Below are 26,146 nucleotides of genomic sequence, written 5' to 3'. Positions count from 1 at the left end.
ACAGTCAGTCTCTGGGTCTATGAGATCGAAGGTTTGACTTCGAACTTGACTTTGGTCCAACCTGGAGAGGAAAGCTGGGCCTCTGAGCCAGGTGGAGCTGGAGAGCTGCTCAGCGGGCAACGCTCGTGTGGCATGGTCTGCCGGATTTAAGTGTGTGGGCACGTAATGCCACTGGTGAGTTTGTGCAAAGCGCCTGATGCGTTCGACTCTGTTGTGCACATAAACGTGAAAGCGTCTCTTGGTGTTTGAGATGTACCCAAGCACTACCTTTGAGTCTGTGTAAAGATTCACCTGATCGACTGTGACATCCAGCTCCTCTAGAACCAACTCTGCTACTTCCACGGCCAGGACTGCTGCACAGAGTTCAAGTCGGGGTATGGTGATGTCTGGTTTAGGAGCTAAACGTGCTTTGCCGAGGAGGAATCCCACTTCGCTGTGTCCGTCCTCATTTGTGAGTTTGAGGTAGGCTACCGCACCTACGGCTTTTGTGGAAGCATCACAAAAAACGTCAATCTCTATTCTTTGGGCTGCAGACAGCGGTATTGAAGTGTACATTCTGGGAATTTCAAGATGTTGTAGGTGTCCGAGGGAACTTTTCCACTTTTGCCACTGTTCTAATTTGTCTTTTGGCAGTTCAGTGTCCCACTCTGAAACATTTGTGGAAATGTCTCTGAGTATGGTTCTACCCCCTACGATTACTGGAATAGCAAAACCAAGTGGGTCGAACACACTGTTGATAACTGACAGAACTCCCCTTTTTGTGAACGGCCTTTCATTTACTCTTACTTGGAACTTGAATTGGTCAGTCAACAGCTCCCATCCTAAGCCCAAACTGCGCTGCATTGGTGGGGTAGTCTGCCCAATGTCAAGACCTTGCATGCCTACAGCACGATCTTCGGTTGGAAAGGCTCCTGTTATGAGAGGACAATTGGATGAGATTTTGTGCAGGCGTATGTTACACTGAGCCAGCATCTTCTGTGCCCTACTAAGAACATCAATGGCCTGCTCTATGGAAGAGAATGACTTTAGCCCATCATCTACATAGAAGTGCCGTTCAATGAATTCTTTTGCGTCACTGCCAAATTCCATTTCTCCTTCTATGGCTGTTCTTTTCAGTCCAAAGATGGCGACTGATGGGGAAGGACAATTACCAAACACATGGACAGTCATCCTAAATTCTTGCACTTTTCCATCAAGGTCATGATTTTGGAACCACAAGAAACGAAGGTAGTTACGGTGGTCTTCTCGTACTATAAAGTTGTGAAACATATGCTCCACATCTGCCATAACGGCGTATGGGTCGGACCTAAACCGCATCAGAACTCCTACGAGAGTGTTGTTAAGATCTGGTCCCTTGAGGAGCACGTCATTGAGAGAAACATTGTCAAGTTGAGCACTCGAATCAAAGACTACCCTAATTTTTTCTGGCTTTTGCGGGTGGTAAACGCCAAAACTAGGGAGATACCAGCACTCTTGATCTGGCGCCAGTGCGGGCGCTGGTTCGGCATGGCCCTTGCTGAATATTTTCTCCATAAACTCAGCGTAATGCGCTCTCATTTCAGGTTTTCTTCTCAGCGTTTTGCGGAGCGACATTAAACGATTGTAGGCCTGCTCCCGATTGTCAGGTAGGCGCCGCCTAGGTGAGCGGAATGGAAGTGGAGCTACCCAGTTATTCGCCTCATCTTTAGCAAAGTTGTTGTGCATAATGTCTAGGAACAACGCATCTTCTGCCGAAAGTGCAACTTTGTCGTCATTTGTTGTTTGTTGGAAAATATGTTGTCCTAGTTCCGCTTGTGTGTTTAGTGGATCGTTTTTGGTGTATTTCTCTTTGATAACGATTGTGTTTTCGCAAGGACTGAGGAACGTGGGACGTCCACTGTTTAGAACGTTCGTCTTAAATGAGTTCAATGTGGGTTTATGAGCTCCAGAGAGACAGACATCACCTATGACAACCCATCCTAAATCGAGACGCTGGGCATGAGGTGCATTGTTTGGCCCATTTACCTGACCACGAACTTTATGAGCCTGAATGATGTCCCTTCCCAGGAGCAGAAGAATGTCTGCCGATGGGTCGAGAGGAGGAATCTGTGAAGCGATTGATCGCAAATGAGGGTGAGCTGCTGCTACCTCAGGGCTGGGAATTTCGTCTCTATTATCTGGAATCTGATCACATTCTGTTATTGTAGGCAGCATCATGGAGACCTTACCATCTACATCTTCTACAACAAAGCCATCAGCTTTACGACCTTGTGTCTCTGATAAACCTGCACATGTTCTCATGGTGTATGGGAATATGGTACCTTGCACATTAAACATGTCAAAAAACGCAGATCTGGCTAAGGATGAATTGCTCTGATCATCCAACATGGCATATACCCTCTTTTTCTTTTCTGGAGAAGTTCGGCGATATACATTAACTAAACAGATCTTTGAGCATGATTTTCCTTTTACGCCTTGCCCACATACTTCTGTGCAACTGGCTGTGTTCACAGGATTTGGGCCCTCAGACTCCCCGCCGTGACTCTGGGTTGGGGGATTAAAGTCTTGAGGTGTCCATGGAGGTGGACCGACATGCATGGCAGACACATGAGCATCGCTATCACATTCTGAGCATTGGATAATAGCTTTACAGTCTCGAGCCCTGTGATTTGTGGACGCACAACATTTAAAACAAATGGCGTGCTCTTTGAGAATGTTCTTTCTTTCGTCTAGTGTTTTCATTCTAAACCCCCTGCATTTGACGAGTGAATGTGGTTTTTGGTGGATAGGACATTGTTTGTCTGGATCGGGTGCTGTCAATTTAGCCGGACTGATCTCTATTTTATTCACCGCCAATGGAACTCTGTATTTGTCTCGTCTTACTGATGTCTTATCAACCCTTGGATTTATTACGTTTGAACACTGTAACATAAAGCTAGGGTCTGTTCTCATTTCAGCGTAGTCATTTACGAACCGCACAAAATACGAAAAAGGTGGATAGACTGCACCGTTTTCCCTTTTGTATTTGGTACCTTGTGTAACCCATGACTCCTGGAGTCCATATGGGAGTTTTTCAACTATCGGGTTTATGCCCCTTGGTGTGTCGAGAAAGCTAAGACCCGGCAAATAACTTTCACTTTTGGCATACGATAGCTCTAACAGAAGATCAGCAAGCTCCTGCAGTAAGTGAGTGTCTTTGTTGGAGATTCTTGGAAAAGTCTGCAACCGTTGGAAGAGTGAGGATTCAATTACCTCTGGAGAGCCATAAGTCTTGTCTAGCCGCTGCCACAGACGTTGGAGACCTGCCTGTGGATTACTCACGTGGACCGCCCTGATCCTCTGAGCATGTTGAAGAGACTCCCCGCCGAGCCACTTGGTGAGAAGGTCGAGCTCTTCGCTGGGCTTGAGATTGAGGCCTTCCGTCGCGTTGCAGAACATGGACTTCCAGGACAGGTAGGACTCTGGCCGGTTGTCGAAAACCTTGAACCCCGATGTCAGCAGATCACGCCGTGCTAGATAGGCTGCTAAATTGGACAGTTCACTTTGTGGGGTTGCTGAAGGTGTAGGCTGGTGTGAGATGTCCGTTCTCGCACGATGAGATTGGAGATGCTCTTCGTCAGCGATGTCGATGTGACGCACATGTGGAAAAGCACCAGCTGATTTTGGGCTATTTTCTGGTTGTTGAGAGTCATTGTGCCTAACCAGGTGCTCATTGTTTGGCGTTTGTGTGCCATCTGCTTGGACACGCTGGTCGTCAAAGTGAGCATGCACATACTCTTGTGCACGCCTGATGGAGGGGGGTGTCTTGGAAAATACCCCTTGCTCGCTGAGGTCGACTTTGGCGCGCTCCTCTTCTTCGAAAGTCGCCTCCCAAACTTTAGCTGCGGCGAGCGCTGCTTCTGCTTCACCTTCCGTCTTCAGAGCGTGTAGTGTTGCCTCGATGCGTGCCTTCTCGACCTCCATGTCGATTTGGCGTTTGGCGTACCGTGCTCTGGCGTAGGCAGCTTCGGCGTCTGCTCGTGCTTGTGCAGCAGCTTGACTCGTTCTGGACCGGCGTGAAGAATGAGAATGACTGGCCTCCGACCTGGTGACCACTTGGCTGATAGGTGGTGAAACTTCTTGCTGAGACATCTTGGGTGCTTGATGTGTTGAAAATCTTTTTACTCTTCTGCCCTCAGCCGAGCGTATGGCTACTCGACTTTGGCAGCGAGCTAAACCAACAAAGAAACTTGGAGGCCCGAACTCCTTCCTCTCATTTATTTCTTCGCGTGAACGTGTGCGCGTGTGTGTGTGTGTGGTAAAACTGGAACATACATAAAACACAAATGTTATACACAAAATAACAGAATAGACACACCATAATTACATCTAACCCATTGTTAAAACGTACAAACTTACAGATTTTGTTTTGTCAAGGGTTCCCAACGATGTATGGTGCAGAGGAGGTGTGTAACGTCTTAACACCTCAAGGCCTCTTTTCCAACTGAAATAAAAAGTTCTTTCTGCCTGCTGCTTACAGCAAGTCGCCACTAGGGGAAGCCGAGCGCAAACAGCAATACCAAAGAAAAACTTAAGATTCTGAGTTACAATAGCGACATCCTGTGGACGGATGAACAATGTACAATCTTAGAAAGAAATTAAACCCAAAAAGTAGTCAACATAAGACCAGAGGACATAACAATAAGACTAGATGCACTACGGTAGCGGTAGCGTTTGCAGCACATCTACAAAAAGCTAGATGCAGACGTAGTAAACGGCCGCCATCTTAAAGCAGTACACTTCTCTGCAAGGCTGTTGTAGCGAACCTTCCAAGCAAACCTAATTAACTTTTTATCTAAAATACTCCTAAATCGGTAAAATATTGACTTGAATCTATCTTTAAAATAGTTTTAAAACTTTCACATGTCGAAAGTTGACAAAAGGGAAATTATGGATTAACGGGAGCAATTTTAACAACTTTAACGGTTGATTCACAACATTAAATTAATTGAATGTAGTTTAAAGTTGCTGATACAGAATGGGGGCTGGAGTTTTTTATTTACTGTTATTTTTGTATATTTGTTTACTGCTATATGTTAACTTGATACTGAAATAGTAGTTTGGTTTAGCCTGAGAGTATTTTTGAACAATTTTGGAACAAATGTACAAAATATTAAAAAAAAAAAAAAAAAAAAAAAAAAAAAAGGGGGCGGGGGTGTATCAATAATCGTTTTAGAATCGAATCGGACCATCTGAATCGTAATCGAATCGTTAGGTGCCCAAAGATTCCCAGCTCTACTGCCTACTAAACAAATCGGAACCGAGAATCGTTTGGAACTGGAATCAAATCGTGGTATTGGAATCGCTCAAATTCAAATGATGCCCAACCCTAGTAACGCTACTCGAGCAAAGTTTTTGGCGACTCTATCCACCTCTGATGACAATAGACGTCCAATCCATTTTGACTGTACGGATTGAACACCTATTGCCGTCAATGAAAGCTCGAAAACAAATATCACTCCGGGGAATATTAATAAAATTCCAACTTGTCTGTGTAGCATTACCCGCTTTACAGAGTTAGCGACGCGGGCTGCACTGGTGCCGACGCTGCGCCGCCAGAAGAGCGAAAACTTCTGTTCAGGGAGAAGTACGACGTGCTGTCAAAGGAAGCCTCCCAGAGGGTGAGGAGCACTCCCGTAATGTCGCTGAAATGATGTTGAGAGTTTTTGCTCGTCTGGCGTCCTTAGCTGCTGCAGTGGTTTAAGCCCCGCCTGATCCTGAGCGGCCACACCCACAGCGGCTGCGAGGTCCTCCATGACAACAAGTACCCGGAAGTCAGCGTGCCATCTTTCAGCTGGAGGAACAGGAATAATCCCAGCTTCATTTTGGTGGGTGTCCATTTCCTTCTCCTCAAATAGTTTGCGGCTGGGCTGCATTGGTTTTCTAAATAATTTTTTTTTGGGTCTCTTGTTTACGACAAAATACCAGTTCCATATTGATAAAATGTTAACATTTCATACTTTAAAAAAAGGGGTGAATAAAATCAAGGTCAGCATTTTCAAATATTTTTTTATGCTTTGAATGCTATTTTTTCCACTTTTCATCCCTTTTTAGAGAAATATTTACTGTAATTATAAAAATTATGAAATATTAGATTGGAAAGAATTATTTTAATGTTATAAGTGTTTTACAGAGTAAAAATTTAAAAACATGTTAATGACCCCGAAACGCAGTGTCAGCAATAAAATTAACTTACAAGATATATGCTCGGATAGTAGCTTAGCCCATGCTCGTACATACAGGCATCCAGCTTTGTGTGTGTGCGTGTGTGAGCGCGCGCGTTTTTCTGTCTTACCTTTTTGAGAAGTTGACGCCGCATCCTTTTTGGCTGAATATTCCAGCCAGAATCTGTCCTCAGGTGGTTTTGGCTAAGCAAAGCAAATGGCCGTCTCAAAGTTGCTAGTCACATGATGCCTTCGAAAAATAATTTTGACCAATTATAATTTTTTTTTTCATTTCATTCATTTTTGTCATATGTTTTATTGCTTTACAGCTTTTAGACAACATTTAACGGTAAAGTCTTAATTTTAAATTCTTATATAGGAAAGTCAATTACATGCAATGACATTTTTGACATATCTTCACTTATTTTGCTTGCAATAAAAAAACCACAAAACAGAATGGGAAAAAAAATTCAATCATTATTATTTTACACAAATCTCCAAAAATGGGCTGGACATAAGTATTGGCACCCTTTGAAAAATCATCTCTAATTTGTGTAATTAACACCACCTGTTACCTACCTGTGGCACATAACAGGTGGTAGCAATAACTAAATCACACTTGCAGCCAGTTAAAATGGATTAAAGTTGACTCAACCTCTGTCCTGTGTCCTTGTGTGTACCACTTTGAGCATGGAGAAAAGAAAGAAGACCAAAGAACTGTCTGACGACTTGAGAAGCAAAATTGTGAGGAAGCATGGGCCATCTCAAGGCTACAAGTCCATCTCCAAAGACCTGAATGTTCCTGTGTTTACTGTGCGCAGTGTCATCAATAAGTGTAAAGCCCATCGCACTGACAGTAACAAAAAAATACAATTAAGCGATAGTTATGAGGTAGATATCCGTGACTTTTTTACAGACACCATTTTTTTCATTGTTACGTCATTTGTTAAAAAGTTTAAAATATGCGAGTGAATAATTTTGTAAAGTCCTTTTTTTTTTAAACAAAATATTACACATCAATTAATGATTCTAAGCTAAAAATGACCGACATTTTGAATAATATAATTAATTACCTTCGTTCTATGGCTGGGTTGAAACAAAAGCGGTTGCGTGGCGTCAGTAAAAGGGCATTTCCAGGGTAAAATGGACAAATTAAAAATAGTTTGGAGGCTTAATGCGCCATGTACAGTGGGGCAAATAAGTATTTAGTCAACCACCAATTGTGCAAGTTCTCCTACTTGAAAAGATTAGAGAGGCCTGTAATTGTCAACATGGGTAAACCTCAACCGTGATAGACAGAATGTGAAAAAAAAACAGAAAATTACATTGTTTGATTTCAAATTAGAGGGGAAAATAAGTATTTGGTCACCTACAAACAAGCAATATTTCTGGCTGTCAAAGAGGTCTAACTTCTTCTAACGAGGTCTAACGAGGCTCCACTCGTTACCTGTATTAATGGCACCTGTTTTAACTCATTGTCGGTATAAAAGACACCTGTCCACAATCTCAGTCAGTCACACTCCAAACTCCACTATGGCCCAGACCAAAAAGCTGTCGAAGGACACCAGAGACAAAATTGTAGACCTGCACCAGGCTGGGAAGACGGAATCTGCAATAGGTAAAATGCTTGGTGTGAAGAAATCAACTGTGGAAGCAATTATTAGAAAATGGAAGACATACAAGACCACTGATAATCTCCCTCGATCTGGGGCTCCATGCAAGATCTCACCTCGTGGCGTCAAAATGATAACAAGAACGGTGAGCAAAAATCCCAGAACCACACGGGGGGACCTAGTGAATGACCTACAGAGAACTGGGACCACAGTAACAAAGGCTACTATCAGTGACACAATGCGCAACCAGGGACTCAAATCCTGCACTGCCAGACGTGTCCCCCTGCTGAAGCCAGTAAACGTCCAGGCCCGTCTGCAGTTCTCTAGAGAGCATTTGGATGATCCAGAAGAAGGACTGGGAGAATGTGTTATGGTCAGATGAAACCAAAATAGAAGTTTTTTGGTAGAAACACAGGTTCCCGTGTTTGGAGTAGAAAGATTACTGAATTGCATTCTAAGAACACCATACCCACTGTGAAGCATGGGGGAGGGAACATCATTCTTTGGGGCTGTTTTTCTGCAAAGGGACCAGGACGACTGATCCGTGTAAAGGAAAGAACGAATGGGGCCATGTATCGAGAGATTTTGAGAGAAAATCTTCCATTGAAGATGAGAAGTGGCTGGGTCTTTCAGCATGACAATGATCCCAAACACACAGCCAGAGCAACGAAGGAGTGGCTTCGTAAGAAGCATTTCAAGGTCCTGGAGTGGCCTAGCCAGTCTCCAGATCTCAACCCAATGGAAAATCTGTGGAGGGAGTTGAAAGTCCGTGTTGCCCAACGACAGCTCTAAAACATCACTGATCTAGAGGAGATCTGCATTGAGGAATGGGCCAAAATACCAGCAAGAGTATGTGAAAAGCTTGTGAAGAGTTACAGAAAACGTTCAGCCTCCGTTATTGCCAACAAAGGGTACATAACAAAGTATTGAGATGAACTTTTGGTATTGACCAAATACTTGTTTTCCACCATGATTTGCAAATAAATTCTTTAAAAATCAAACAATGTGATTTTCTGTTTTTTTCCCCCCCCACATTCTGTCTCTCATGGTTGAGGTTTAACCATGTTGACAATTACAGGCCTTTCTAATATTTTCAATGTATCCGCATGTCAGTGGAAATTAAACACGCCAAGTTTTGGCTAAAAGACAACTTATTCTCCGTCAATTCTTCCTACGAATGCAACGTTGAGCTGCAACCACCTCAACAGGTAAGTGGGAGAACTTGCACAATTAGTGGTCGACTAAATACTTATTTGCCCCACTGTATCTGCTATGGCAGCATATGGACATATTGTTCTATCAAACACAACAGCTATTTTGACTTAAAAAAACAGCAGTTTCTTTTAAAGAGGAGTGCAAGAGCAAAACTATTTTCAGTCTGGTCTGGTGTTTTCCGCCATGTATAATGCATGTTGCAAATTAATTTCATTGCTGACACTACGTTTCGGGGTCATCAACATGTTTTGCCCCCCCATATCTATATCTGCCGTCATCGCTCAAGAGAAAATGGCATCGGTCGCGATCCGGTAGCCTGGCAAAATTCGGTAGGACCACTGACAATATTCATTGCATTGTAGATAAGCTATCAAATAATTTTTTTTAAACAATTATACTGCAAACTAGTGTTTTTTTCCCCCTCCGTCATGTTTTCTTTTTCGTCGCTAAACAATGCTAAAAGTTAGCATGTGCATCAAGTCAACTTGCCCTTTAAATTGTCCATTTTCTTCCCAAAAAGGCGTCCGTGTCACCGGGCAGCTACGCGCTCTCCAAGTGTTTCTTACCGGAGGAGAGCACCGTCATCGCCGTGTACAGCTTGGCCGGCGCCTGCTTAATGCTGTTCGTCGTGGCGCACTGCTTGTGGATGAAGGGCCTGATGCACTGCCTCAGCCTACTGGGGAAGCATAAGTCTATTTGAAAACTACATTACCCAGCAACCCTCGCGTTTGGATGCGGGAAGCGCTGCCGCGCCGCCACTTTGAATACGTCTTGAACGTTCCCAAAGAATGAATGGCCTTGGTTTGTTTTATCTGAACGTTCAATTGATTTTTAAGGCTTTTAAATGACTCAAACGTGTTATATTTATGAAGTGGTTTGATTTTTCAAACGAACTTGCCGGTCATTATCAGGTAATTCAATCAGAAATAGCTGGGAGTATCCAATCACACTAAACAAGCCACCACTGACTTTTCAGCACTTTGCCTCGTTTTTGGGCTTCAAGAAACATTTTTTTTTTTTTTTTTTTTAAACAATATTAGTACAACTATTTAATGTCATGTGTTGGTGTAATTCACTGTAAACTGAAAAATCTTTGCTCATCTCACATTGTTTTTAAGAGGTTTTTTTCCATTCACCTTCTGTGCCAGATATTTGTGAAGGTTTTTTTATTGACACATTTCCAGTTGATTGTGTGGTAATAAATCATCTTTCAACACCTGACTGGAGTTCTGTGGTGTCCATTAGTTATTGTCAATGAAGCTTTTGAGACGTTTTGAACCACTTGGGCAAACTAGGTTCAGTACATGAAGATTCACTACCAGTGACCTCTACTGGCAAAAGCCAGAACTGCAGGGGCTATCTGCATATTTCGTTTGAAGTTTCAAGTTGGATTTCACACAGGAAAGCTGATTTTGATGTGTCATTTAGTCATCCTTTGAAAATGATAAAAGAATGTCTTTTTGTAAGAAAACATGAAATACTGAACAAAATTTTCCCTCCATTGAGTTGATGAATCATTTCATTTAAGGGGCAGAATTGAGTGATTCCTTTAACTAAGGATGTAGCCAATTTTTGCAGAAGTGGCCAGCATCTTGATGAAATGTGGAAGGGGAAAAAAGTACATTTTTGTCAAAATATGGCTTACGTAAATATTTAAAGAGGGCGACATATAAAGATTAACGAATGACAAATAAAGACTTATGTGCGTTTTGTGTTATCGATGGGAGCTAAAAACTTTCCCGTTCGTTTCTGATGGAATGTAATTGGCATGTATGTAGTTCCATTCATTTCTAATGGCCAAAATGTCCCATTCATTTTCAATGGGAGAAAAACCATTACAGCCCATTTATATTCAACTGGCTCCCAAGTAAGTCAATGCCATTGACAGCCATGCACGTCCAAGCCATTGACACCCACATATGTCCTTGCCAATGACGGCATTGTATGTCAATGCCACTGAAGGCAATATATGTTGATTCTATTGATGCCAATGTACTTGGATTCAATTAACACATATGTACACTGCTGGCCAAAAGTATTGGCACCCCTGCAATTCTGTCGGATAATGCTCAATTTCTCCCAGAAAATGATTGCAATTACAAATATTTTGGTAGTAATATCCTCATTTATTTTGTTGCAATGAAAAAAAAAAAGAATAGGAAAAAAATTATATTATCATTTTACACAAAACTCCAAAAATGGGCCGGACAGATGTATTGACACTCTTTGAAAAATCTTGTGATGCTTCTTTTATTTGTGTAATCAACAGTACCTGTTACTTACCTGTGGCACATAACAAGTGGTGACAATAACTAAATCACACTTGCAGCCAGTTAAAATGGATTAAAGTTGAATCAGCCTCTGTCCTGTGCTCTTGTGTGTACCACATCGAACATGGAGAAAAGAAAGAAGACCAAAGAACTTTCTGAGGACTTGAGAAGCAAAATTGTGAGGAAGTATGGGCAATCTCAAGGCTACAAGTCCATCTCTAACGACCTGAATGTTCCTGTGTTTACCGTGCGCAGTGTCATCAGTAAGTGTAAAGCCCATGGCACTGTGGCTAACCCCCTAGATGTGGACGGAAAACAAAAATTGACGAGAGATTTCAACCAAAGATTGTCCGGATGGTGGATAAAGAACCTCGACTAACATCCAAACAAGTTCAAGCTGTCCTGCAGTCAGAGGGTACAAAAGTGTCAACCCGCACTATCCGTTGGCGCCTGAATGAAAGGGGACTCTATGGTAGGATACCCAGGAAGACCGCACTTTTGATCCAGAGACATAAAAAAGCCAGGTTGGAGTCTGCCAAAACTTCCCCGAGAAAGCCAAAAACATTTTGGAAGAATGTTCTCCCGTCAGATCAGACAAAAGTAGAGCTTTTTGGGGAAATGCATCAACATACAGGGTGACCCCAAAAAAAGTTTACACTGCCATAATACAACTTAAATGCCATGTTTATTCATCTTAGAATTAGAATTTAATCACAAATTATACATTATTGTAAAGAACATGTACAGTACACTCTATTTTTCAATGTGTCCTCCCTTAAGTGTCACAACAGCCTCCAGGCGCCTGCGGAACGCTTCTTTATGTAGGATGCTGTCATCTTTTCCTAAGATCTAACAATGGACCTCTCCAAGGCTGCCACAGAAGTTTGTGGCTTCTTACAGGCACTGTCCTCCACAGTTGCCCATATGCTATAATCCAGGGGATTGAGATCTGGACTCTGGGTGGCCACATATCACCTTGTCAATCAACTTTTTGGTTGCCACAGATCGGGCACTTCCAGACCCAGGTTTTCGTGAGGCTGTTCCAGTATCTTTCAGCTTCTTTTTAACTTTGTAGACTGCACATCTGGATATTCTCAGATTTGCTGCAATCTCAGCAGGTGTCAGACCGGCACGCAGCAATTCAGGTACAGCTAAAGTTTTCTTCGTTTTCAGCAGAAGCACAGGAATTGTAGAGACGAGAGATTACCAGCTGCATTGAGTGACCTTAATGAATCACTTAAGCATGACAACCTATTTAGATATGTTTCAATGGCTTTTAAACAAGCAGTCAACTGAGTGTAAACTTTTTTTGGGTCACCCTGTAGAGTTTACAGGGGAAAAAAAGAGGCCTACAAGAAAAGAACATGGTCCCCACAGTCAAACATGGCGGGGTTGCTCCGCTACTGGACTGCTTGACCATGTGCATGGCATTATGAAGTCTGAAAACTACAACAAATTTTTCATCATAATGTAGGCCCAGTGTAAGAAAGCTGGGTCGCCCTAAGAGGTCATGGGTCTTCCGGGAGGACAATGACCCAAAACACACTTCAAAAAGCACTACAAAATGGGTTTGGGAAAAAGCACTGGAGACTTTTAAAGTGGCCAGCAATGAGTCCAGACCTAAATCCCATAGAACACCTGTGGATAGATCTGAAAAATGGCAGTTTGGAGAAGGCACCCTTCAAATCTCAGAGACCTGGTGCAGTTGGCCAAAGAAGAACGGTCTAAAATCCCATCAGAGCATTGTAAGAAAGTCAGTGATGGATACCGGAAGCGGTTGTTCGCAGTTATTTTGTCTATAGCTTGTGCTACCAATTATTAGCTGAGGATGCCAATACTTTTTTCCGGCCAATTTTTGGAGTTTTGTGTAAATTGATTATGATTTGAAAAAATTTCTCTTTTGTGTTTTTTCATTGCAAGCAAACTAAATGAAGAAATTACAACCAAAGCATTTGTAATTGCAATCATTTTCAGGGAGAAATTGAGCATTATCTGACAGAATTGCAGGGGTGCCAATACTTTTGGCCAGCAGTGTAAGTCAACGCCAGTGGCGGGCATGTACGTCAAAATATCAACAGGAAGTGACCATATAATGTCTCCAAATCAATAGAAAGTGACCTGATCAAATTCACACGAAGTAACCTGAAATCAGCAGGACGTAATCCCAAGGGGTTAACCTGCGAAAGCAAAGCTACCATCGCAGTTTCTCCTGAAATGGCATTTTCTTATGGGGTCAGATTAGTCTCATAAGTACACACATTCATTTAACAGGAAACACACACGTATTGTGGGATTAATCTGACCCCATACACGCGGATGTCGTCGAGCGCAGTTGCAGTAGGATGTAAGGAGTATGTGGAAGTTTCTTGATCGTGTGCTGGCGAGCGAGTCATCGTGTTGCATTCAAGAACTGCTCAGATTTCTAGCCATCAGCTACCTTGCTGTCCATGACAATGTGTTGGAATGAAACGCAGGGGGAGTATTGACAGTCGTCACATACCTGTATGGAGAAATGGAAAGAATACTTTCGTGTATAACGACACTTGGTGAGTCTAATCAAATGATGTACAGTAGACTTGCTGGAATAGGCGGAGTTTGACTTTCAGGCCGGGGGGGGCACAACATGTTGATAACCCCAAAACGCAGTGTCAGTAATAAAATTAACTTACAAGAATATTTATAATAATAAGTTGAAAATGAGCAATTTTTTTTGATTGAAGTAATGTTGTTTTGCGTTTGGCCCACATTTTGGCTAAGACATTTGTGTCTTTTTTATTCAATCAAAAAATAAGTTGCTTCAAACAAACAAAAAAAATTCAAACGAAAAATCTCTTCAATCAAAAACAGAAACATTTCAATCACAGAAAAAAAGTTTTTGAATGCAAAAAAATATTTTAGACTCAAAAAGTTTTCTTTCATTTTAGCAATCCTTTTTGTTTTTGGGCCATATTATGGGTAGGAGATTTGTGTCTAAATCATTCAATCCTGCAAAAAGTTCAAACTGAGTAAAAAATATTTTGAAAAATAAAAATGCCCTCCCCCAGTTTTTTTTTAATATAATATGCAAAGCAAATGACTGTCTAAGGTGCTAGTCACATGATCGGTTTGAAAAATAATTTTGACCCATTATAAAATTTTTTTTGTTCATTTCATTCCTTTTAGTTGTTTGCTTTAATGCTTTACAAGTTTTATACATATAAAGGAAAGTCTATTACATGCAATGACACCTTTTGGCCACCAGGAGGGCCTACCCCCCCTTAAACTCCGCTTATGCTTGCCCGGGGTCCACATCATCACGACTGATGGCGAAATTCCGAGCAGTTCTTAAATGCACAACGAGCAATTACCTAGCTCGCCTACACACGACTGAGAACCTTTCTTGTGACGCTCACGGAAGTCGCGGTGGCAGTCATGGATAAGTTTTTAAAAAGGACAACTTCGAAATCCAAACTGAGCCCTAGACTTGATTCTGACTCAAATGAAGGCCCGAGTATTAGTCGTGGTTAAAAAAAAAAAAAAAAAAAAAAGCAAAGACGGTGAGCTCAAAGGCAAGGTAAATACAGTGAAAGCTATGTTTCATATATTTACTTTTACTGGGGATGAGAGGAAACCTACTCCAAAAATGTTTCACGTTCCATCAAATATCACATTAAATAAGTATAAATATTGATGAATTCTAATTAAATAAACTGTACATAAAGTCATTTTGGAACATGTTTTAGTATGTGGTGTGCCTGAAGATTTTTTCCAATGTAGAAATGTGCCTTGACTCAGAAAAGGTTGAAAAACACTCCTTTAGTACTCCCTCCAAAGTAAAGATGTGTGAATTCTGCGTTTGTGGCGCCATCATGTGGACACCTGCTAAGTGTAGACATGGTGTTACTCCTGAGTGTCATTATAAAGAATTCAACTTGCGCATTCTGTGTCCGTATCCGTTACATGTTGGCTATTGCCATGTATTTGGTTCCGTAGGTCTTTTTTTTTTTTTTGGTGTGCGTTCAAGATAACCCAAATGGAAAAGATAAATTTGGGGGTATTGAGGTCATAGGTTAAAAAATGAATTTCCCGATAACGAATTAGCCTATTTGCAGGTGATAAGAGAAAGGGTCAAAGGTAAAAAATATGGCCATGCTTTGAATTTGACTGCACTCTGAGTGCTAACATACTCTGTTAAGACTATACATATAGAAGAGCTGGCAGTGATTGAGTTAAAGTGCGAACAACAGGAGGAAAGAAAAGTCTTAAATAGGATTATTATGTGAATTAGAATCATATTTTGAGACGATTCGACTATATACAACAATTTAGCAAAACGCAGATGACGAGAAATTTAGTTTTTTAATCTGCTGGTAAACCAAGCCTACCATTATAGGGCTCTAACGTCCCCAACAGGTGGATGACGTCAGCGGAGTCACGATTTCATCTGATTTAGTATGCAGCCCATTGAGGGGGAATTATTCACAACGAGGAAAACGCGACCAAGAGAGCTGCAAAATGTCATTGATGCAGTCTCTCTACTCCAATATTTTTACAGGATATTCTTTTTATCCAAGTATTTTCCCCCAATAGCTAAATAAATGGCATGGTCATGACAAATAACAGTCTTGTGCTAAATGGAATATGAAATAATAAAAATGCATTTATTCAAGACGACATGGCAAAATTACTCCATAATGGTCAAAACTGTCGACTTCACCTTTACTGTTGCACCTCCCGAACGATATGCCACCTAAATCGGGCTTATGTCATTTCCCTTCCCCGGCTTCGGAGAACGTAAACAAACCAAGAGGTGTGACAGCTAGCCGACATGCTAACCCGAACCGAGTGATGTTTCAAAGTCTTTGAAGCGGAAAATCACACATAACTATCCCAGATCACTTCACGTGACGACTGGGTTGTCAATTGTCTTTGCCGATCGGCAAACCGCCCGGCGGAGAGCAATTTACAGCTCGTTCCCCTGCTACTACGGACAGGAGAGCTCGACGGGGAAGCAGCTGGGCAATGATCGCTGAACAAACCGGCCGACGTCGGAGGAGCGTGTAGCTGCCAAATGGCCAACACGAATATGGCAAAATAATGCTTTACTACACGGCGAAGTCGTAAACAGCCAGAGAGAGTCACAGGCGAGCGGCTGCAGTTGTTGTGCAGCTAACATGTGCAGCTAATGTGTATGAGGAGAACTTTTTACATGCCCATCCAAGATCAAACATAAGTAGTCCTTTATTTGAAGAAAGTTTGTAGTGTTTACTTTGTAATCGCTGTATTCGCGGCTATTTTTAACTCAAAGCTGTGATTTCTGATCGGTCGGAAAATTTGAAAGAACACAGGGCACATGAAAAGAGGAATAAACCGAGTATCGTGCTTTCCCGGCAAGGGGATGTGCGATAAGCCGACGGTCATCGGCCGAGGGGGCAAGGAGCATGTCAGCCACAAAATGCAAGCCACCTACATATTAAAATGATCCCAGTATTTGACATAATACAAATCACGATGTTTACTCACTTCCAGGTCCAATGGTCCCACAGTAGTAGGGCTTTTTTTGGCCAACATCCACCGGTGAATTGGAACCTTTTGAAACCCCCAAAAGGCACACACACCTCTCCCTCGTACAGCAAGATTTTTCTGCAGCCGTTTGGCTGGCATGATGCGAAAAATAAACGTATTAATCCGCAAAATCAACTGAATCCTTAGTCCTTCTCATACAACAGTACGGCTGTATAGTGAAGAGGACTCCTTCCTCCATACACGTCACAGCGTCCTCTTTCTCAACTCGAGACTGTTGCCGGAAGTCACTCATTTTCATGGCGCGGGATTAAAAAACTAAATAAATATAGCGATCGCTTCCACACACATCCAAGCGGTCCATTTCATTCAGGTGCATAAACTACCGCGTGTATTATGAAATAAACATGCTTTTTCGTGTCACAGGCACTTAAAAGCAATGGCTACCATTGATAGTGATAGGCATCCAATCCATTTCAAGTGGTAGTGATGTTTCAGTGTCATTGACAGCGCTCGACGTCCAATCAATTTTGACTTTGAGCGAATGCTCAGTGCCGTCAGTGGCATTGGAAGATGAGGATCCACAGCCAGTCCTTCCAGGACTGCAACCTGTTGGTTCCTTTTTAAACAGTGACACCTTTTTAAAACAATATATCGATTTTTGGTGGTTTCATATTGATAACTTTTGGGGCTACAATGTATCGTACCTCTACTTTAGACATTAATTGGTTGTGGAAATAGTCTCGAGAACCAAAAACTTTGTAAATAAAGACGCGTTTTACATGTAAATGCCCTAAAATCCGTTCCAAGCACTACTGACACGCCACATGAAATTTTATAATTGGCGTAACACCGGAATAAAACACAAACACATTTGAATCATTCCATATACCTCACCTAACCATTAATACCTGTAATGAAGCAGATAATAGCACAAAATGCAAAGAAAAAATATATATCTTACCTTTCGAGTGAGGCAATGTTCTCTTTCACGAGATCGATGTTGCATACCAACGATCTCACTCTTCGTGACACCAAAATGCGAAGCCTATGCTCTAATGTAGTGCTGCAACAATTAATCGATTAACTCAAGTAATTCGATGAAAAAAAAGCTTCAAATAAAATTTTGCTGCTTCGAGCATTCGTTTAATCAGAGTAGCTTTGGAATGGTTTGTTTTGAAAGTGTTTGCATTGTTTTATTGACTTGGTGGGTCCACCTCATTCTATTGGCAACAGTGAATATGACATAACTCATTTAAAATGGCTGAATCAAGCTGCTCCCTGTCAAGACTAGGCATGTGCCAGTATGAGATTCTAATGGTACGATAACCTTAAGCAAAAATATCACGGTTTCACGGTATTGCAATTAAAGCTCGAAAATGTGTTACTTTGAGATATCCGTTTTTTTTTTTTTTTTCATTTAACAGAATTTTTATTTTTCAAAACATATTATCAAATTGGAAAATAATTATAATGTTAAAATAAATTTTAAAAAATAACAAATATTCTAATCAAAATAAATGCAGTCCTTTAGGTGAGCCTACACCCATAGCCACAGCTCAACACTATTATCATGAGAACAAAAATAATTGTATTATTTTCCATAAAAAGCACATGTATCTGACTCGTATCATGTTTACATTACAAACACACTCTCTCAACACAGACAGTTGCCAGACAAAAAAAACAACATGTTTTACTACCGCTAGACACACTAAACACTAGAGCTGGGAATCTTTGGGCACCTAACGATTCGATTACGATTACGATTCAGAGGCTCCGATTCGATTATAAAATGATTATTGATGCACCACCCTCCTTTTTTTTTTTTTTTTTAAGTTTTGTACATTAGTTCCAAAATTGTTCAAAAATACTCTCAGGCTATACCAAACTACTATTTCAGTATCAAGTTCGCATATAGCAGTAAACAAATATACAAAAATAACATTAAATAAAAAAACTCCAGTCCCCATTCTGTATCAGCAGCTTTAAAATACATTCAATTAATTTAATGTTGTGAATCAACCGTTAAAGTTGTTAAAATTGCTCCCGTTATTCCATAATTTCCCTTTTGTCTACTTTCGACATGTGAAAGTTTTAAAACTATTTTAAAGATAGATTCAAGTCAATATTTTACCGATTTAGGAGTATTTTAGATAAAAAATTAATTAGGTTTGCTTGGAAGATTCGCTACAACAGCCTTGCAGGGAAGTGTACTGCTTTAAGATGGCGGCCGTTTACTAACGCCCGCATCTAGCTTTTTGTAGATATGCTGCTTACGCTACCGAATCTATAATGCATCTAGTCCTATATAAATGATATCTACCATAACATTATGTGGCTGTACTTTGTAGCAGCTTTTCGGCAGCAGTCAGGTATGTTGTTTTTTTTATCTCGTGGCATGAGTTGAGCTAGAGCCGTGAGTTGAGCATTGGCATTATCTGAGGGGCCAGGTAATGAGAAGCATGATGTTTAGCTACTCTCGCTCCGTTCTGTCCCGAAGACCGCGCGGCGCGCTGAGTGTGTTGTACTTCCGCTTTACTTGGCATATTTCAATAATCGAAATTTGGATGTTTGTGAATCGTTCTCGAATCTTCCACGGCCGAATCGCGAATAATCTAAGAATCGGAAATTTTGCACACCTCTACTAAACACGCTGGAGTTAGCTCTCGTAGCTGGTGGGAAACGTTCATGACAGTGTTTACTAACCTTTAATCTTGTATCGATGCAAAATCATATTGGAGGTGTTGCCACCCCAGCAGCCACTCTCCGCAATCAGGTTTTACATGTCCCTCCTCGAAGCTTCGGCCGTATGCAACTTTTCTGTAGCCAAAGTATTCCCATACCAGCGATTTCGTTTTCTTCGATGGGGGAAAAAGTTCAGGAGTTTCACCTCCTCCAGCCATCGTGTAGCACAGCTAACTCAGAGGGTTGAGCCTTACAGCTGCAAGAGGGATTTCTCCATGCATTTTTGGGACATAAAAAATAGCTAATGCGTTAGGGACGGTATGACAGAAATTTTTTACGGGTTTGAAACATTGACATTCTCATAACACAGTATACCTTGACACCGGTAATCGTAACATGCCTAGTTAAGACCAGCATGAGGTAAGTTTTTGTTTGCGCTTATGTTTTTTAATGCATTCCTAATTTAGTTTGTAGGTATATTTTTAGCAGTTTTTTTTTTTCTGTGGAAATATGTGTTTGAACGATTTGTTAAGAGCACTGTTAAAAAGTTACCATTTTATAGCATTTAAGCTAGCAAACTTTTGTGAGCCAATTGTTCTTACATACTCATTGATTTTTTTTTTTTTTTTAATACCGTTTGAGGCTATGCTCAAGTATTTTATTTTTAAATGAAATCGCAATTTTGCATAGTATGAAGAAACACTCGGGAATTTTATTTTTATTCACATTTAATACTCTTTTGAAAGTGCAATCTTAGCAAGCCTTTGTTTTGCATCTCCTAAAATTGATTCCTCAACGCAATATATATCTTTATCTGAATACTCGATTATTCGAACTAGTTAATAGATTAATCGACTACAAGAATAATCGATAGCTGAAGCCCAACTAGATGTAATGAACAATCTGTACGCTACTCCGAGCCTCGTGCGAAATTAAATAAATGTTGCATACTTGCACAGTTATTCCCTTTGTTTGCCTGCCAGCGCACCCTAACATCATGGCTGAAATGTTGTAAACAGGGACGCGATCGAGGACCCGGCGAGAAGTTCTTCCGCTTGACTCTCACAAAAGATGTCCAAATCCTTGCAGAAGAAGGGTTTTTCCGGCCCACTCAGGGTCTTGTGCCTTCGCATGAGTAATTCATCGCTACACATCGAGAAGGCAGTGACGAATCTCGCGAGTAAAACCCAGAAAATGTTTGCAATATATGGCGGGGATAGCGTGGTGCTATACTTCGTATTGAAGTGCTGGCCGAGGTCTTGGGGGAATGACGTCATCACGTAGCAGCTGGCAGCGAGGCGCATCCTTCGTTGCTAAGGTGTTGCTATGGCAGTGACTCAAAAACTAAGCGGTCAATTAAAAAAAAAATTGGGTAATGTGAGTTTTGAGACAGCGAATGATGCATTCGTGCCAATTTAACCGAGTAAAACGCTCAATCCGAAAAGCTCTTCAGCTGCCCTTAAAAAAAAAAAAAAAAAAACTACGTGAGACAAAAACATGAAGAGCCTTCTGCTCATTTGGCTCAGACATCTACCCGCTACAGCAACAATACCGTCGTGCCTGTGCACGTCATGACACTGTGATGCCCGAATTGAAATGTCATCAATAATAGGCCAATAGGAGAGCAGCATAATGAAGGCAATAGGATGGGAAAGATTATGACCAATAGGGCACTGGATCTTATGGTGTGACATTCCAAAGCAGAAAGCAGGAAGTACATATGTATCTTTTACAGTATTGAGTAGCATTTATGCCTCTCATAACCTGAAATTTCTTTAACAAGAAGCAACATTTTCCTGTTTAAATGCGTCACAACCTGAAAATAACATTTGTAAGGTTGTTCGTAAGCACAGGTACCGTTGTATCTCCTTCTTCAATATATTGTCACACCCTTACTTAGCAGGATTAAGAATTGGGTTGGGCATCGTTTGAATTTGAACAGTTCCAGTTCCGATATCACGTTTCAATTCCGGTTCCAAACGATTCTTTTAATTAGCAGGGTCAAAAAAATTGCATAGTTTATATTAATTTCTTCTCTATTATTTTTTAAATTATATGAACTTTCAATTAACTTTTCTATGAATTTCTTACAGGGCTATTTTTGACTTAAATAAATATCTTTAAACTTGAATATGACGACGTTTCAAAAGCTCTCGTAGAAAACATTTGCACATATTCTTTTGCCTATTTTTTAGAGTGTCTTATGCTGCAGGCATTTATTGTATTGCATCGTTTGTTTTCGGTGGTATTTCTACAAGTTGAAGTGCCTGTAACAGCATAAAAAAAATAGAATCATATTTTAAGACGATTTGACTATATACACAATAATTTGGTAAAGCGCAGATGACGAGAAATGAGTCTTTTAATCTGCTGTTTAGCCCCGCCTGCCATTATAGCGCTCTAGCATCCCCAGCTGGAGGATGACGTCGGCAGTTTCACGATTTTATCCGATTTAGAATTCAGCCCATTGAGGGAGAATTTTAAGAACAAGAAAATGCGACGAAAAGAGCAGCAAAATATTGTTTCAATCCCTCTACTCCAATATTTTTACAGGGCATATTTTTTATTTATTTTTTTTATCAAAGTATATTTCCCCAATTGCTAAATAAATGGTATGGTCATGACAAATAACAGTCTTGTGCTAAATGGAATATTAAAACTGCATTTATTCAGTACGACAGGGCAAAATTACTGCATAATGTTCAAACCTGAATGGTATTTTATGCCACTGGAGTTAGTCCGGCTTTTGTCATTTCCCTGCCCTGGCTTGGGAGACGGAAAAAGAGGGTAAACAAAACGTGACAGCTAGCCGACATGCTAACCGGAACTGAGCAGTGTTTCCAAGTCTTATTCTCGCCTTTCGAAAATGAAAAATCAAAAAACTACCCAGGATCATGTCACTCGGCAGCGAGGGTGACAGCCTTCACCGATGGGCCAGCCTCCTGCAGCGAGCAAGTTTCGGCTAGTCGTTCCTCTGCTGCGAGCAGGAGTGCTTGTTGCCGGGGAAGAAGCTGGAGAATGACCGCCGGACAAACCGGCTGACGTCGGAGGAGCGCGTGGATGCCCGAGCCCAACCCGAGGATAGTGGTCTACTGCCATCCACACGAAGAGGGCAGAGGGGGCTCGAAGTCTGGACGATATACACGAGCATAAGCAGAGTATAGCTTTCTCTCCGCGGGCACACGAAGATGACCGAGGGGGGTGTGTGACAAGCCGCCGGTCGTCGGCCGAGTGGCCTTCTCGGTCGACAAGGAGCATTGTCAGCCACAAAATGCAAGCAATCTCCTTATTAAAACGGTTGCCATAATTCAAGTATTTGACAAAATACAAAACACGTAGTTTACTCACTTTGTCGTAAGTCCAATGGTCCCACAGCCGTCGGACTTGCTTTGGCCAATCTCTGCGGTGAACGGGAACTTTTTGAGACCCAAAAAGACTCACACGCCTCTTCCTGCTGCAGCAACAAAAACCTGCAGCACATTTGGCTGGCGTGACGCAAAAAATAAACGAATTGATCCGCAAAATCTGCTGAATCCGCAGTCTATCTGCATGCTATAAAGCAAGGCTGTATTGTGAGATGCTGACCCGGGTGACGTCACATTTGCTTACTTCCTCAATCGAGGAAGTAACTCGTTTACACGGCGCGGGTTTCAAAAAATTTGACATATGAATCGATCGCTTCCACACACATCATTGCAGTCTATTTAAATTCAGGAGCAAAAATAACCGTGTAAAATATGAAATAAACATGTTTTGCTGTCTTAGGCACTTTAAGGGTAAACATCTTGCAGATGTCAGAGGGTGAGTGTATTTACCCTTGATATTAATTTGACTACTTTTTAAGTGTGATTTCTTTCTAAACTGGTATATTGTTCATCCGTCCACAAGATGACTTTATTGTAACTTTGGACTGTAGTTTTTCTTTTGTTTTGCTATGTGTGCTTGGCTTCCCCTAGTTGTGACTTACTGGAAGCAGCAGACAAAAAGAACATTCATTGGAAAAGAATCGCTGGGGTGTACAGACGCTACACACCTCCTCTGCACTGCACATCGTTGGGAACCCTTGATAAAACAAAATCTGTAAGTTTGCACGTTTTAACAGAGAATCTGATATCATTTCAGTGTTAATTCTGTTACTTTGTTGTCATTTCATGAAGTGAAGCAACAAGTTTCTGTGCTAAGCTTAATTATCTACTTCATTTGATTTGCTCATAACTGAGCTAGTCTTCAGGTAGCTTCTCCTTCGTGGTGTTCGGCAGCTATTTTTTCCTGGTCAGCAGTCAGGGCATCGAAACTTGAAATTTAAAAAATTCGAACGTTTCCGGGAGAACCGGAGTGTTAGTCCCGGATTCCATCAATTCTCGCAGTCTGTGTAATGTCATGATGACATAATCTCGCATAGCAACATGTCGCTATTTTGAGAGGGGGGCACGCACAGGTAAACATCCGTAGACAAACGTCTGAAATTCATATTTTTCATATTTCAGCTGTGTTTTGCATCTTTTTTTCATAAAAACATCTTAAACATGACTTAATATTATCACGAGTCACTGCCGACAGACGCGAGGAGGCGATACAATAAAAAATTTGCGTGTATTGGCCTGCAAATCTGCCCACACAAAGTCGCAGCTGATAGCTAGATAAACAATCCTAAGGAATTGCCTCATAAAGTCACCCAGTAAATTGACCTTAATCAATTACGTGGAAAATGTACTGTGTGGAACTAAGAAAACTGGTAGTATATACGGAGTGATTATTTCTGCCGTAACCGGTAATTCACCTCCAAGCATTATTTAGCTGTGTACACGTCACGGCAAAATAACCAATTCCCACCAGGCCAATAATATACTGATTGACCGATCAGAGCAGTTCACGGCAAAAGAAAAATAACGCGTTGCGAGTTGTCGGTTCCGGTAATAATAACTACTGCCTAGTCTATTGAATCCTAGCAGCTAATTGAGGCAAAAAAAAAAAAAAAATCGATTAAAGTTTACTCACCAGTAATAAAATGTCGGCTACAAACGTAAATGTGCTTGGTCCATGGAACCGTCTTCTTTTACTGTTTCTCGATTGATTGCTTGTCCTTTTCTTCTCACGAGGAAGAATGAAGAACTTCAAATGCGGCTCCGAACTCTTCCTTGTGTTACAATCCGCAACACGGCAACTTTTAGTCATTCCGACGGAAAAAAAGACCGCAAATAAGACAAAAGTTCAACGTGTTTGTACTACAATGCACGGCAGAGCAACTGCTTATGACTCGTGTTTTGACTCCATTTCAATATGGCGACGCTTTGTTGTGGCTGGTGACGCCATTAATGCCCTGACTGCGAGAATGCTCGAAGCCCAACCCTAGTTAAGAACCACTGCATTAACATATTTGAGGAAACAAACTTACAAACGTCAAAGACACCTTTTTCCTCAAGCTCGATTTTCTATAGGCATTTTTGCTGATGGTTTTCAATCTTGAAAATATGACGTCTTTTTTTTTTTTCCATGGAATAAATGTTGAAAACACCCATGTACACATTATTATAAACAATACCAAAAAAAAAAGAAAACAAAAAAAGAACTCCTCTAATGTGCCTCTTTATTTTAAATAAAAATAAAAATGTCATTTCATTGTCCCCCCCAGCAGTCCAAGACGACTGTGTGTGTCTGCGTGTGTGGAGGGAGAAGACGTGTGTGTGTGTGTGTGTGTGAGTGTGTAGTGTAGTGTAGCAGAAGAAAAGGCTGATGCTGACTTCTTGGGGTTTTTTTTTTTTTTTTTTTTTTTTTTTTTTGTACAAGGAAAAGAGCTCGTCTTGTTGGGTGCTGCTCACACATTCATAGTGCCTGTGCCTATATCGCATATGGCTCCCATTATAGGACCCCCCCGCCACCACCACCCCCAAACATGACCAATATTGCACACGCTCATTTATTCATCTCCATTCTAGACATGCTTTCCTATGTGTGTATGTATACATATTTAGCGTATACATACATAGGTATGTACACCTAGGCACACACATAATTAAACATGTATAATTGTACATATATATTTATATAGACCTATAAATTTACATGTACATACATTTATAAAATTCTTTCCCCACCCCGCACATTCATACACGCACGCGCACACACAATGCATGTGTGAGTCTATGTACACAATTTCTTGCACGCAGTTAAAAAAAAAAAAAAAAGTTGGTTCCTATGAAAACAACGCCAGGTTGCAATTTGGACACTTTCAATGGATTTCCAATGTGTATTTTAAAGCTGTGAAATTAATCATCAATAATAATAATAATAATAATACAATTAAACAAGAGGGCAAAAAAAATCCCTCAAAAAAAACAAACAAAAAAAAAAAGGCAATGGTGCTGCAACATGTGGTCCTCACTGCAGGTAAGTGGTTAATTTGCATAATGTATATTTTTAGGATCCTTTCCCTAGTTTTGTTTTTATTTTATTTATTTTTTTAAATAAACAGCAGTTTATTTGGATTTTTTATAAACCAGAAAAAAAACTCTACAGAGAAAGTTCCGGCTAACCACACCATTTCACGCAGTCTCCCCATTTTGCTGCCGACAAAAAACAACCCCCCCCCCCCCCCGCTCGGAAAAAAAATGGAAAAAGTGTTTTTGACATCAAGCTGTACAGCGCGGTCGAAAAACATTACTTACATCTGAGCTCG

The 26,146-nt window shown here is 41.0% G+C and overlaps 1 protein-coding gene across 1 annotated transcript in view; it reads left to right on the top strand.

Annotated features, from left to right (window-relative positions):
* Positions 1–10,231, top strand: part of mppe1 (metallophosphoesterase 1) — a 41,225-nt gene extending 30,994 nt beyond the window's left edge. Inside the window, exons 7-9 of the mRNA XM_057857512.1 lie at positions 5,517–5,639; positions 5,706–5,846; positions 9,531–10,231. Of these exons, the coding sequence (XP_057713495.1) occupies positions 5,517–5,639; positions 5,706–5,846; positions 9,531–9,710 (444 nt within the window). The 3' untranslated portion in view covers positions 9,711–10,231. The remainder of the gene's footprint in view (positions 1–5,516; positions 5,640–5,705; positions 5,847–9,530) is intronic.
* The last annotated feature ends 15,915 nt before the right edge of the window (positions 10,232–26,146 follow it).

The sequence above is a fragment of the Corythoichthys intestinalis genome, chromosome 14, assembly GCF_030265065.1.
Source record: "Corythoichthys intestinalis isolate RoL2023-P3 chromosome 14, ASM3026506v1, whole genome shotgun sequence".
Classification (NCBI taxonomy): Eukaryota; Metazoa; Chordata; class Actinopteri; order Syngnathiformes; family Syngnathidae; genus Corythoichthys; species Corythoichthys intestinalis.
Note: the sequence above shows the minus strand (reverse complement) of the source record. Positions and strands in the feature narration are given on the sequence as shown.